Source organism: Sebastes umbrosus, chromosome 8 (assembly GCF_015220745.1).
Source record: "Sebastes umbrosus isolate fSebUmb1 chromosome 8, fSebUmb1.pri, whole genome shotgun sequence".
Classification (NCBI taxonomy): Eukaryota; Metazoa; Chordata; class Actinopteri; order Perciformes; family Sebastidae; genus Sebastes; species Sebastes umbrosus.
Genome location: NC_051276.1, coordinates 1,063,399 through 1,076,202, shown reverse-complemented (window position 1 = coordinate 1,076,202; position 12,804 = coordinate 1,063,399). Strand labels below are relative to the sequence as shown.

General features: G+C 41.9%; 2 protein-coding genes across 3 annotated transcripts in view; one reads left to right on the top strand and one right to left on the bottom strand.

Annotated features, from left to right (window-relative positions):
• Positions 1 to 632: 632 nt before the first annotated feature.
• Positions 633 to 3,467, bottom strand: myl2b (myosin, light chain 2b, regulatory, cardiac, slow). Its single transcript, XM_037777832.1, has 7 exons — positions 3,346 to 3,467; positions 2,010 to 2,099; positions 1,847 to 1,922; positions 1,383 to 1,487; positions 1,186 to 1,264; positions 1,061 to 1,109; positions 633 to 969 (listed from the first exon to the last, which is right to left on the bottom strand). Exons 1-7 carry the CDS (start codon positions 3,346 to 3,348, stop codon positions 865 to 867), a joined length of 507 nt encoding a protein of 168 aa, XP_037633760.1. The 5' UTR covers positions 3,349 to 3,467; the 3' UTR covers positions 633 to 864.
• An 8,295-nt stretch (positions 3,468 to 11,762) lies between these two features.
• The window catches only part of cux2b (cut-like homeobox 2b), a 115,336-nt gene continuing 114,294 nt past the window's right edge, over positions 11,763 to 12,804 (top strand). The window contains exons 1-2 of one of the 2 annotated variants that reach the window (XM_037777822.1): positions 11,763 to 11,953; positions 12,159 to 12,317. In XM_037777822.1, coding sequence (XP_037633750.1) covers positions 12,255 to 12,317 — 63 coding nt within the window. In that variant the 5' untranslated portion in view covers positions 11,763 to 11,953; positions 12,159 to 12,254. Of the gene's footprint in view, positions 11,954 to 12,158; positions 12,318 to 12,648; positions 12,777 to 12,804 lie in introns of those variants that run through there. The other variant, XM_037777824.1, reaches the window with a different exon arrangement.

Here is a 12,804-nt window from a genome sequence, read left to right as displayed (position 1 = left end):
AATGCCTCTATATTAACAAACAATTAAGGAAACTGAAATATTGGTTTGTGTTTTTCCTTTTACCCTCCTTTAAAGTTTTCCCAAATAAAATACACTAAAAGAAATGGGTATAAAGGGTTTCATTGAAAATCAACAAATGAATAGAATACAAAAATACAGCCTGCAGGCGTTAGGCTATTGTAAGGCAAGCCAGATCGTTGCACAAATAGTACCTAAACGTCCCAGTGCAGGTAACCCAATTGGTTGGCACTTAACTTGTTTCCCCAACTAGGAGAGTCAACACTCTCAACAAACAAAACACAAAGATCACAGAATCCCAAAAGGGCCCAAAACAGACCAGAGTTTCTGATAAAGCTGATAACACATGTTGCATTGAGTGAAGGAGAGATCAGAATGACACTGGGTGTGCAGTTTCCCTCCTCTTTTAAGCCCTACAGAAAGGGTGTCGTTACACCCTGATTGGCCAAGAGGGGAATGCACCAAGCTGCTCTCAACTATCATTTAAGAGCCAGTCCCCACACCCTGTGCAACAGGTAAACTGAATAACCCTCTAATCACTCAGCAACTCAACCAAAAAAACACCAGGGAAAAGGGAAACAACAGCAAGCACCAGAGAATTGGCAGCTGCCACATAATGTCAAAACACATTTAACACTTTATTTCTGTTGTCTCAGAAATGTTTATTTTCTGTGTATCAAGAGATCACATGTACATAGTGTAGTAATAAATATACGCACTATAATGACTGAGTGAATACTTCATTGACACATGAAAGTAAAATAATGTGATTGATGTGAATGAATGTTTGACTTTGTGTTTCTGCTATAGTCTCAACCACAATGAGCCACTCTCCAGAGGGATCACCTACTCCTGGTCTTTCTCTTCACCGTGCGTGATGATGTAGACCAGGTTGTTGTAGTCGAGGTTTCCTGCTACATCTGGTGGGAATGCTGCAAACATCTGTTCCATCTGTGGGCATGAGGTAAGAGAAAAAGAAGGCTCATATTTGGAGTGAGTAACATCTTCAATAACACCACAGTGTGTGAGGTGGAGCTCTGACCTCTTCAGGGGAGAACCGGTCTGCCTGGGTGGTCAACATCTCCGTCACACTGTAAAGACGAGCAGCGCTGATGAGCACACAGGACGATCACCTCACCAACAACACAGCAGCACACCGTTACTCACTAGTCTTTCTTTAACGTTCCCTTCCCCTCCGGGTCAAACACTTTGAAAGCGTTGAGGATGGTCTCCTCCGGGTCAGCACCTAAACACCAACAGTAGCAGCTCTGAACAAAGATAAACATCTTTTTCCAATGCTGTGGTCCTGAAATCAATGTCAGTTGTTCCAGTCAAGCTCTGGACTATGCAAAACGACCCCTTACCTTTCAGTTTCTCTCCAAACATGGTGAGAAAGACTGTGAAATTAATCGGCCCCGGTGCCTCCTTCAGCATCTCATCAATCTCTTCTTGCTTGACGTTTAGCCGGCCTAGAGAGAAAGGCGGAGAAGGAGGAGAAGAATTTAGAGCTGCAACTGACCAGTGTTTTCATTGCTGATCAATCGGACCATTATCGTCTCCATTGATTGATGAATCTTTGATTCAATCATCATAATATCCCAGAGAGCTAAGGTGACGTCCCCTTACTGCTGGTTTAGTCTCAACAAAGATATTCAGTTTACATTACAGGAGACAAAGAAAAGCTCACATGTGAGAAGCTGGAGCTGTCAGAGAGAAACTGATTATCAAAGTGGTGTCCTCCACAGCTGCTACTCTGATATGAAATGTGACGAGGTGGAACCCTCACGACACGACACAGACACACAGACACATAAAGAGGTGGTCCTACCTAGCGCTGCAAATGTGTCTCTCAGGTCATTCTTGTCAATGAAACCGTCTCTGTTCTGATCCATGATGGTGAAAGCCTGCAGAGGTGGTATGGTTACTCGCTGGGAGACACGCTGTCACACTGAATGTGAAAGAAAACATCTGGAGAGAGAGAGAGCACTGACTTCTTTGAACTCCTGGATCTGGGCCTGTTCAAACATGGAGAACACATTGGAGCTGCCTCCCTCTGCTCTCTTCTTGGCTTTCTTGGGTGCCTGCAGAGTTTGACAGTGACGCTCTAATCAGATCAAGGACTAATGGCGTGATCATCACCTGGCTCTCTGCTTCAGATCCAGGACTAATGGCGTGATCATCACCTGGCTCTCTGCTTCAGATCCAGGATTAATGGCGTGATCATCACCTGGCTCTCTGCTTCAGCTTCACTCATTATCACTGTTACTGTGACACGTGTGATAACCAGCCAATGATCAGCAAATTTACCGAGAGTGGGGGCAAGGTTTATACCGGGCCACGGGTGTCATTAGGAGGGATTACACCACTGTCAGCATGTTGTGGAAATATTTAGTGAAGTTTAGAGAGAATGCAGACTAAGCCTGGGAGGGTGTGGTCCGCTGGCCGCTCTCCCACAGTCCCAGTATCACACAGGGGATTATTCTATAGGACCCGGGTGGTGACAGGATGCTGCACTGAGCCCTGTTTGATCAGAAATCCCTGGGAGGCGAGGATTATGTGCCGCTATTTACATGACTGCCAAGGAACTGTGAAAACAGTGCGAGGGAATGCAGCGCGATGACATCATGTTGCTCAGATTCACGGGCCTCTCGACAGCTGCTGTCTAACCCTTGTTGTGGATTAGCTTTGGAGCACTTGTATATCTCATGGACGGGACCTCTGGCGGCGCTCAGCTCCAATTATTTCTTTATTTTATTTTAAGAGGATTCATGCAATCGTGGGATGGGAGGCAGGATGTGATGGTACCAACAGAAATGATGCACTCACTTATTCCTGACCTGGACCTGGACCTGGACCTGGACCTGAACCTGGACCTGGACCTGTTGCTCCTACTCCTCCTTTCTCCTCTCCTCTCCTTGTTTCCACTACTCTCCTCTCCTCTCCTCTCGTGTCTCCTCCTCTCATTCACTCTACTCTTCTCTGATCTCCTCCCCTTCCCTTGTCTTCCTCATCTCCTCTTTCTTCTCCCCCGTTCACCTCTCCATGCTACAATTATCAGTTCATATAGGATTTTTTTCTTTACTAATTTGGTAGACAGAAATAATCAATAGGCCCTGATCATCAATAGGACACCGAAGTGCTGTCCTATTGATGATCTGTATTCAGTATGAGCATATTGCCATGGGTTATATTGATTCATTATCATTGGTATGAGAAGAACAAGATGTATAATTCATCCAAACATGCCAGTATATGATATAAATATATAACAGAAACAGAACAGTCTGCATGTACTTTAGTGAGTAAATGAGATGTTTGCCCACTCACCATGTCTCAGTGGAGCTGATGATGAGGACGGAGCTGATGATGAGGACGGAGCAGATGATGAGGACGGAGCGGTACCCTCGCTGCTAAATGATGGAGCGCCACACCGCAGCGCCAGGCTAGATATAGCGACCCTCTCTCTACATCATGGGCCATGCTTATGGGCTATAAATAGTCCAGGCCTTGTTTAGTCAGGGTCCAGGTAAAGAAGACCAGCAGCAGCAGCCTCATAGTCAGAGTTCATGAGATTTAGGGATAATAGCCAAACACACACGCAGCCCATTACTGAGACCCAGGAATAACACCAGCACATAGCTCCGGCTCAGGAAGGACAGTTGTTTGTGACTGACAGTTGCACTTGATGGGATCCATCAGCCAGCTGTCCTGTTAGTGGTCCGCAGGGACCAGAACCACGTTCTGATGGGGGCTCTTTTCTCAGTAGCATAGTAAAGGGAACTGTTAGCTCCAGTATTAGATATAAACAGCATGCTGTAAACACTGTTCACATGATGTGTTTCATCAACAACAATGTTGGACACTTTCCTTTTAAATGAAGCTGACAATGTTGCACTCTGTGTGTCCTCAACCACATACTGTTTCATACATAATATCATATAATATAATGTAATATATAATACACCTCTGTGAAGGGGTTTCTGTCATAATACAAGGCAACATAAATCCAGTCTAATCCCAAATATGAATTTACTGCTAACATGTAATTTATTAGTTGTTTCCTGTCCAGCCTCAAACATCACACATTCACAGTTTAAATTATGGTTGAGCTTCACCTGGATGTCTGAGCTTCACCTGGATGTTTGAGCTTCACCTGGATGTCTGAGCTTCACCTGGATGTCTGAGCTTCACCTGGATGTTTGAGCTCCACCTGGATGTTTGAGCTTCACCTGGATATTTGAGCTTCACCTGGATGTTTGAGCTTCACCTGGATGTTTGAGCTTCACCTGGATATTTGAGCTTCACCTCGATGTCTGAGCTTCACCTGGATGTTTGAGCTCCACCTGGATGTCTGAGCTTCACCTGGATGTTTGAGCTCCACCTGGATGTCTGAGCTTCACCTGGATGTTTGAGCTTCACCTGGATGTCTGAGCTTCACCTGGATGTTTGAGCTCCACCTGGATGTCCGAGCTGAGGAAACCTTAAATGTCACGTTAACATTCGCAAGTACGAGCAGGATTCATGACACCATAGCTAGTGCGGAGACCAGTCTTGGTCGGTGGTCCAGTATGTTGCTGCTCAGAATGGACTTTATAGGGAAGTAAGAGACATCTTGTGTCCAGTAGTTCGACTCTGGAAGTGAACAATATTAGAATATTCACAGATCGTTTCAATCAGACTGACGGAATAAATGTGATTTTAAGAGTTTTTTACAAGCCACATCAGGCAGAAATCATTATTCTAGTGATAATTATTATAATAATAAGTATATTATTTGCCTTAAAACATCTGGAGGAGATCTTTAAGTGTCACAAAGGTACTTTTTAGGACTTCTCTTACTTGGTTACTTGGATGGAGAAATAGTGAAATATAGCTTTCATAGTGATCATTTGAATTTTGTTCTATTCAAGTTTTTTAAACAGCTGTAATATTCAGTACAGGTCATGTTTTCTACACTGCAGACTCTGCCGGTGTGTCTTTGACCGTTCACTTCCCTCTCTTGTCCAGTGGGTAGTGCTATAGCAACACACAGCATTCAGCATCTAAACTCTACCAGCTATAATCTGATCATCAGCTCACTGGTTCTGGTTCTGCTGGACATCTGTGGTCCCATCATCGGGTTTTAAACAAAGACTCAGGAGTAATTACAGTTAGTTCCAATAAAATCATCAAATGAGGTATTTCATTATGTTGATTATGATTTCTATTCATAAAAATTGCAAGACATTATTACATTTTCTAATGAATATTTTAATAAACCTTCATCTGGTCCACTAATCACCCACCCAGCAAAAATATTCCTCTTAATACAGTCAAAGTGCAGATGCATAGTTACCTTCATCGGTACAGACAAGTACTGATAGGTGACTTATTTGTCTTTGGAGCAGGGAGGGATTCAGAGGAGGACGACCCATGAATGTTCTCACGTGAAGATGGAGTAGGGGGGGGGGGGCTCCTGTGGGTGTCAGTTTGGTTCTCTACTCCGCCATTGGCAATATCTGACTGGTAAGTACTGGTGGCTATGTTTTCCATTTTTTGTGACTGTATTACGTTGCTTTGCGGTTTGTGTAGATGTGGTGTGTTTCAGTCATCCAGGAGCACCACTCCAACCTCTGGTCCGGGGTGCCTGCAGGGAGCAGAAGGGAGAGAGCGCCCTAGGGCATGATGTAGCTGAATGTAGGAGGGTACGGGGACTAACCTGGGTTAGAGTTAGGTTATAGTCTTCTAACCTGGGTTAGGGTTAGGTTTAAATCTTCTAACCTGGATTATGGTTAGGTTATAGTCTTCTAACCTGGGTTAGGGTTAGGTTATAGTCCTCTAACCTGGGTTAGGGTTAGGTTATAGTCTTCTAACCTGGGTTAGGGTTAGGTTATAGTCCTCTAACCTGGGTTAGGGTTAGGTTATAGTCTTCTAACCTGGGTTAGAGTTAGGTTATAGTCCTCTAACCTAGGTTAGAGTTAGGTTATAGTCTTCTAACCTGGGTTAGGGTTAGGTTATAGTCCTCTAACCTGGGTTAGGGTTAGGTTATAGTCTTCTAACCTGGGTTATGGTTAGGTTATAGTCTTCTAACCTGGGTTAGGGTTAGGTTACAGTCTTCTAACCTGGATTATGGTTAGGTTATAGTCTTCTAACCTGGGTTAGGGTTAGGTTATAGTCCTCTAACCTGGGTTAGGCTTAGGTTACAGTCTTCTAACCTGGATTATGGTTAGGTTATAGTCTTCTAACCTGGGTTAGGGTTAGGTTATAGTCCTCTAACCTGGGTTAGGGTTAGGTTATAGTCTTCTAACCTGGGTTATGGTTAGGTTATAGTCTTCTAACCTGGGTTATGGTTAGGTTATAGTCTTCTAACCTGGATTATGGTTAGGTTATAGTCTTCTAACCTGGGTTAGGGTTAGGTTATAGTCGTCTAACCTGGGTTAGAGTTAGGTTATAGTCCTCTAACCTAGGTTAGAGTTAGGTTATAGTCCTCTAACCTGGGTTAGGGTTAGGTTATAGTCATCTAACCTGGGTTAGGGTTAGGTTATAGTCTTCTAACCTGGGTTAGAGTTAGGTTATAGTCCTCTAACCTAGGTTAGAGTTAGGTTATAGTCCTCTAACCTGGGTTAGGGTTAGGTTATAGTCTTCTAACCTGGGTTAGAGTTAGGTTTAAGTCTTCTAACCTGAGTTAGAGTTAGGTTTAAATCTTCTAACCTGGGTTAGGGTTAGGTTCTGGTCTTATAACCTGGGTCAGAGTTAGGTTATAGTCCTCTAACCTGGGTTAGGGTTAGGTTATAGTCTTCTAGCCTGGGTCAGAGTTAGGTTATAGTCTTTTAACCTGCTAACAGTTATAATAAGGGATGTTGTTACACACCAGAACCTGCTCAGTCTAAACAGAGACCTTTCACATTTTGGCAGACCATCATTCAATTTTGTTTTAACCCACTTGTTTGGTTAAATAAAGGTTGCTATGGTAACCAAGGTAATAATTGAAGAAAAGGTAACCAACATTTTTAAAACATTTACACACAAAGTAAAGGGATTACTGCCAGAGTATCAGTGCTAGAAAGTCTTTGGAATATATACACAGTATATATATATATATACAACAAGAGAGAAGGGCTCTAATAGTAGTAAATATAAATATATATATATATATATATATATATATATATACATACATAAAGAGAGAAGGGCTCTAATAGTAGTTATACAATGAGATGATGTAGAACGGGGGTGGTTTCTAGGTGGGGCTTTTCAGCACCATAAAATCACCAAACAAACAACCAAACAGAAGCTTCCATCACTCATCAACAAGACGCCGTTTCATTAGCTCCACTGTTTCATACAGATGCTGACCCGCCGTTCTTCACATGAAAAACAGTCATCCAAACAGTGATGTTCTGGCTCTGGAGAGTTTCCCTCCTGTGTGCTCAGTCCTCGTATTAAGGAAGCATGCATGGGTTTTCAGATGAAGCCGAAGAGGCCCGCGGTGCTTTGTTGATGACAGCGGTGAATCGGAGGTCAACATATTATTCACTAGTACAGAACTGATTGAGGCCATGAGACTCATTTTCATGAGGCCAGATGTGGATTGAGGGGCCCGCCAGACAAAGCATCAGCCTCTGGAGGAGCAGATTGTGGGTTTAGGTCCCACCTGGGTCCCCACAGAGCCACAGAGACTGGGCGCTGTACGTCCCCGTATAGAGCCAGAACACAGCGTTCCTATCAGCATCTGAGAATGTCTGCTATGACAAACACTCTGCTGGAGCGGAGGCTTTTTACTGTGACCAGGTCAAAGGTTCAGCTGAGAGAGCAGTGTGTCCTGTTTGTCCTGGTCCAGAGCTTTCCCCTGACCTTTAACCCCTCCACTGGAGTCTGGAGACGAGGTCAAAGGTTCAGCTAAGAGAGCAGTGTGTCCTGTTTGTCCTGGTCCAGAGCTCCACCCTGACCTTTAACCCCTCCACTGGAGACATTAGACAAGGTCAAAGGTTCAGCTGAGAGAGCAGTGTGTCCTGTTGGTTCTGGTCTAGAGCTTCACCCGGACCTTTAACCTTTCCACTGGAGACATGAGACAAGGTCAAAGGTTCAGCTGAGAGAGCAGTGTGTCCTGTCGGTTCTGGTCTAGAGCTTCACCCTGACCTTTAACCCCTCCACTGGAGACAGGAGACAAAGTCAAAGGTTCAGCTGAGAGAGCAGTGTGTCTTGTTTTCCCTGGTCTAGAGCTTCACCCTGACCTTTAACCCCTCTAGTCAGGAGACGAGGTCAAAGGTTCAGCTGAGAGAGCAGTGTGTCCTGTTGGTTCTGGTTCTGAGCTCCACCCTGACCTTTAACCCCTCCACTGGAGACAATGATCTCATTACAGAGTGTGTTGTCTACTGCTCACATCCTTCACTCAAGTATTATATATTATTATAAAATATAGTATTTTATATATACAGTATGCAGTATATATATATATATATATATATACACTCAGAAAAGAGTTCAACAAAACCAAACTGAGGACAGATTTGCTATATTTCCAAAATATTCCTGTCCATATTTCATGAGTTGTAGAAACCAGAATGTGTCTTCTGTAGATCAGTTGTGAATTCAGGTTTTCTTCTTCATCATATCTTCCTTATTATATTTGAATCCTGTATTTTAGCCTCTCCCTAGAGCCACAAATAAAATGCAATAAGCAAAACTTTTAATAAGCTTGCCCCTCGTTCCCCTCAGGTGTTTGTCTATGGCAGAGCTAAAAATATGACCCGGGAGGATATTATTTGATTCTCATACTGTATTTGGGCTGGAGGATCTGTGAGGCTGGAGGTGGAACGTGGACTCAAGCACTGGTTCTGATGGGTTCTGATGGGTCCTGTACTTTCCCTCAGTGATAAGAGGGTCTAATGAATGGAGGGAACCACACAGTGCTGGTTCCTCTAACCCGGTGGTGTCAGCAGGGGGAGCAGCTGGTCCAGGAGCTGGTCCTGACCACAGGAACCAGTTAACCTACTGTATGAAGACAAAGAGCACATCCTCCTCCTCCTCCTAAGTCCAACATGGGACCGTTTATATCTGCTTACAATGATGCTTATTAATGAAAATAATCATTTTATTATTTTCATTATTAAGAATAATTGTTTTTGTTCCAACCTAAAAGCAACATGTTTATGGTCTTATTATGTTATATTAATATGAATGCACAATTAAACCAAACTTTAAATAATCAACAGTCACACAGACTCATCTATTCAAACTGATCCAAAGAAATATAAATATAATCACTACATATAAAATATGAAATATAATCAAATGGGTTTTAACAAAATAATGTAAAAAGACTATAGGCTACTTTAATAATTGTGATTAATACTTAGCAATTTAAAAGATGATTGAAATAATGAACTTTACAGTATATTAATATTAACAATATTTACGTTCATTTAGTTCCCTTTGAAATACTTAAATTCAGATATTTACACACAGAGACACATGTGGAGTAATATGTGAATGTCCAGCCCTATAATCCTCTAATATTAGGGGTATTAACACTCTAATATTAGGGGTATTAACCCTCTAATATTAGGGTTATTAACCCTCTAATATTAGGGTTATTAACCCTCTAAATTAGGGATATTAACCCTCCTAATATTAGGGGTATTAACCCTCTAATATTAGGGGTATTACACCTCTAATATTAGGGATAATAACCCTCTAATATTAGGGATAATAACCCCTCTAATATTAGGGTTATTAACCCTCTAATATTAGGGATATTAACCCCTCTTATATTAGGGATACTAACCCCTCTAATAATAGGGTTATTAACCTTCTAATATTAGGGATATTAACCCCTCTAATATTAGGGTTATTAACCCTCTAATATTAGGGTTATTAACCCTCTAATATTAGGGATATTAACCCTCTAATATAAGGGTTATTAACCCTCTAATATTAGGGGTATTACCCCTCTAATATTAGGGATATTAACCCCTCTAATATTAGGGGTATTAACCCTCTAATATTAGGGATATTAACCTCTCTAATAGGGTTACTAACCCACTAATATTAGGGTTATTAACCCCTCTAATATTAGGGATAATAACTCTCTAATATTAGGGATAATAACCCTCTAATATTAGGGATAATAACCCTCTAATATTAGGGATATTAACCCCTTTTATATTAGGGATATTAACCCCTCTAATATTAGGGTTATTAACCCTCTAATATTAGGGATGTTACCCCTCAAATATTAGGGATAATAAACCTCTAATATTAGGGTTATTAACCCTCTAATATTAGGGATGTTAACCCCTCTAATATTAGGGATGTTAACCCCTCTAATATTAGGGATAATAACCCTCTAATATTAGGGATGTTACCCCTCTAATATTAAGGTTATTAACCCTCTAATATTAGGGATATTAACCCTCCTGATATTAGGGATATTAACCCTCTAATATTAGGGATGTTACCACTCCAATATTAGGGATAATAACCCTCTAATATTAGGGATGCTACCCCTCTAATATTAGGGATATTAACCCTCTAATATTAGGGATGTTACCCCTTTAATATTAGGGATATTAACTCTCTAATATTAGGGGTATTAACCCTCTAATATTAGCGATGTTACACCTCTAATATTAGGGTTATTAACCCTTTAATATTAGGGGTATTAACCCTCTAATATTAGGGGTATTAACCCTCTAATATTAGGGATATTAACCCTCTAATATTAGGGATAATAAACCTCTAATATTAGGGTTATTAACCCTCTAATATTAGGAATATTAACCCCTCTAATATTAGGAATAATAACCCTCTAATATTAGGAATGTTAACCCCTCTAATATTAGGGATAATAACCCTATAATATTAGGGATGTTACCCCTCTAATATTAGGGTTATTAACCCTCTAATATTAGGGATATTAACCCTCCTGATATTAGGGATATTAACCCTCTAATATTAGGGATATTAACCCTCCTGATATTAGGGATGTTACCCCTCTAATATTAGGGATAATAACCCTCTAATATTAGGGATGTTGCCCCTCTAATATTAGGGATATTAACCCTCTAATATTAGGGATGTTACCCTTTTAATATTAGGGATATTAACCCTCTAATATTAGGGGTATTAACCCTCTAATATTAGGGTTATTAACCCTTTAATATTAGGGGTATTAACCCTCTAATATTAGGGATAATAACCCTCTAATATTAGGGGTATTAACCCTCTAATATTAGGGTTATTAACCCTTTAATATTAGGGGTATTAATCCTCTAATATTAGGGATATTAACCCTCTAATATTAGGGGTATTAACCCTCTAATATTAGGGGTATTAACCCTCTAATATTAGCGATGTTACACCTCTAATATTAGGGATGTTACACCTCTAATATTAGGGGTATTAACCCTCTAATATTAGGGATATTAACCCTCTAATATTAGGGGTATTAACCCTCTAATATTAGCGATGTTACACCTCTAATATTAGGGATGTTACACCTCTAATATTAGGGGTATTAACCCTCTAATATTAGGGGTATTTATTAGGGTTATTATTATGGGATGGACTACTTTGTGAACCAACCCTCTGTCTGTCGTGTAGTAAACACTGTAAAAAGTAGAGAAAAGTCTTCTTGTCAGAGTTCCCTGAACTCCGCTGATCATCTTCATCTTCCTCCTCAGACTCTATTGATCAACCGGGATTTTACGTCACTATTGATAACTTTACCGGAGCTAAATCCGCTGTAATAGAGCGGTTAATGGTAACGGGACGGAGGCAGGGACACACTGCTCTCTACTTTCGTTCACTTCAACTGAATACAATATAATATAATATCATATAATATAATCTATATCTCCTCTACTTTAGTTCCTCTGAAACATGTCGGCTGACTCCTCTAACTGGCTCCGGTTAATGTTTTCTTCTTAAAGTGGGACCGGAGCCGGTAAACGCGGTGGGTTAACGGGTTGTTTCTATCTTCTTAAAGTGGGACCGGAGCCGGTAAACACCGTGGGTTAACGGGTTGTTTCTTTCTTTTTAAAGTGGGACCGGTGCCGGTAAACGCAGAGGGTTAACCGGTTTTGTTTTTTTCTTTCTAAAGTGGGACCGGAGCCGGTAAACACCGTGGGTTAACGGCTTGTTTCTATCTCTTCTTAAAGTGGGACCGGAGCCGGTAAACACCGTGGGTTAACGGGGGGAATCCAGCCCACATATTTATTGCAGCCGCTGAAAAAACCTCCTCAATATCCCCCAAGATGGCCGCCGATGTAGGATCGATGTTTGAATATTGGAAGAAATTTGATCTCCGGCGGCTCCAGGTTAGTGCTATCCTCTCCTCTCTGCGCTGCTTGTCAGCGGGCTGTGTTGGTACCGGACTCGGCTGGGTGCTGGCTCGGTTCTGGAGGCTGTGGACCGAGCGGTAGCGCTGTTTGCATTGATAGTTATTAGAAATTGATCTGTGTTCTGCCTTTGTTCAGTTCAATCATTGATCCGCGGTGGAGCGACCGAGCAGCAGCAGCAGCGCAGCCTCAGCTAGCCACACCGATCTGGGATCAGCACCGCGGACAGCACTGCTGTTTACCGGGGCTTTCTCACGCTTTCTCCCGGTTATCACCCGCACCGAGCGGCGGAGGGCTGCCGGTAGGAACGGAAACTTTTAATGCGTCCTCAGTGTGAATGTGTGCCGCTGCTGCTGGACGCTCAGCGGAACTTTTTACCCGGCTAAAGCTGCTTTTATTCGGCTACTGTCGACGGCCGTCGCGCTGCTGCATCTCTCAGTAGGATATAGTACCATTACTATCACTA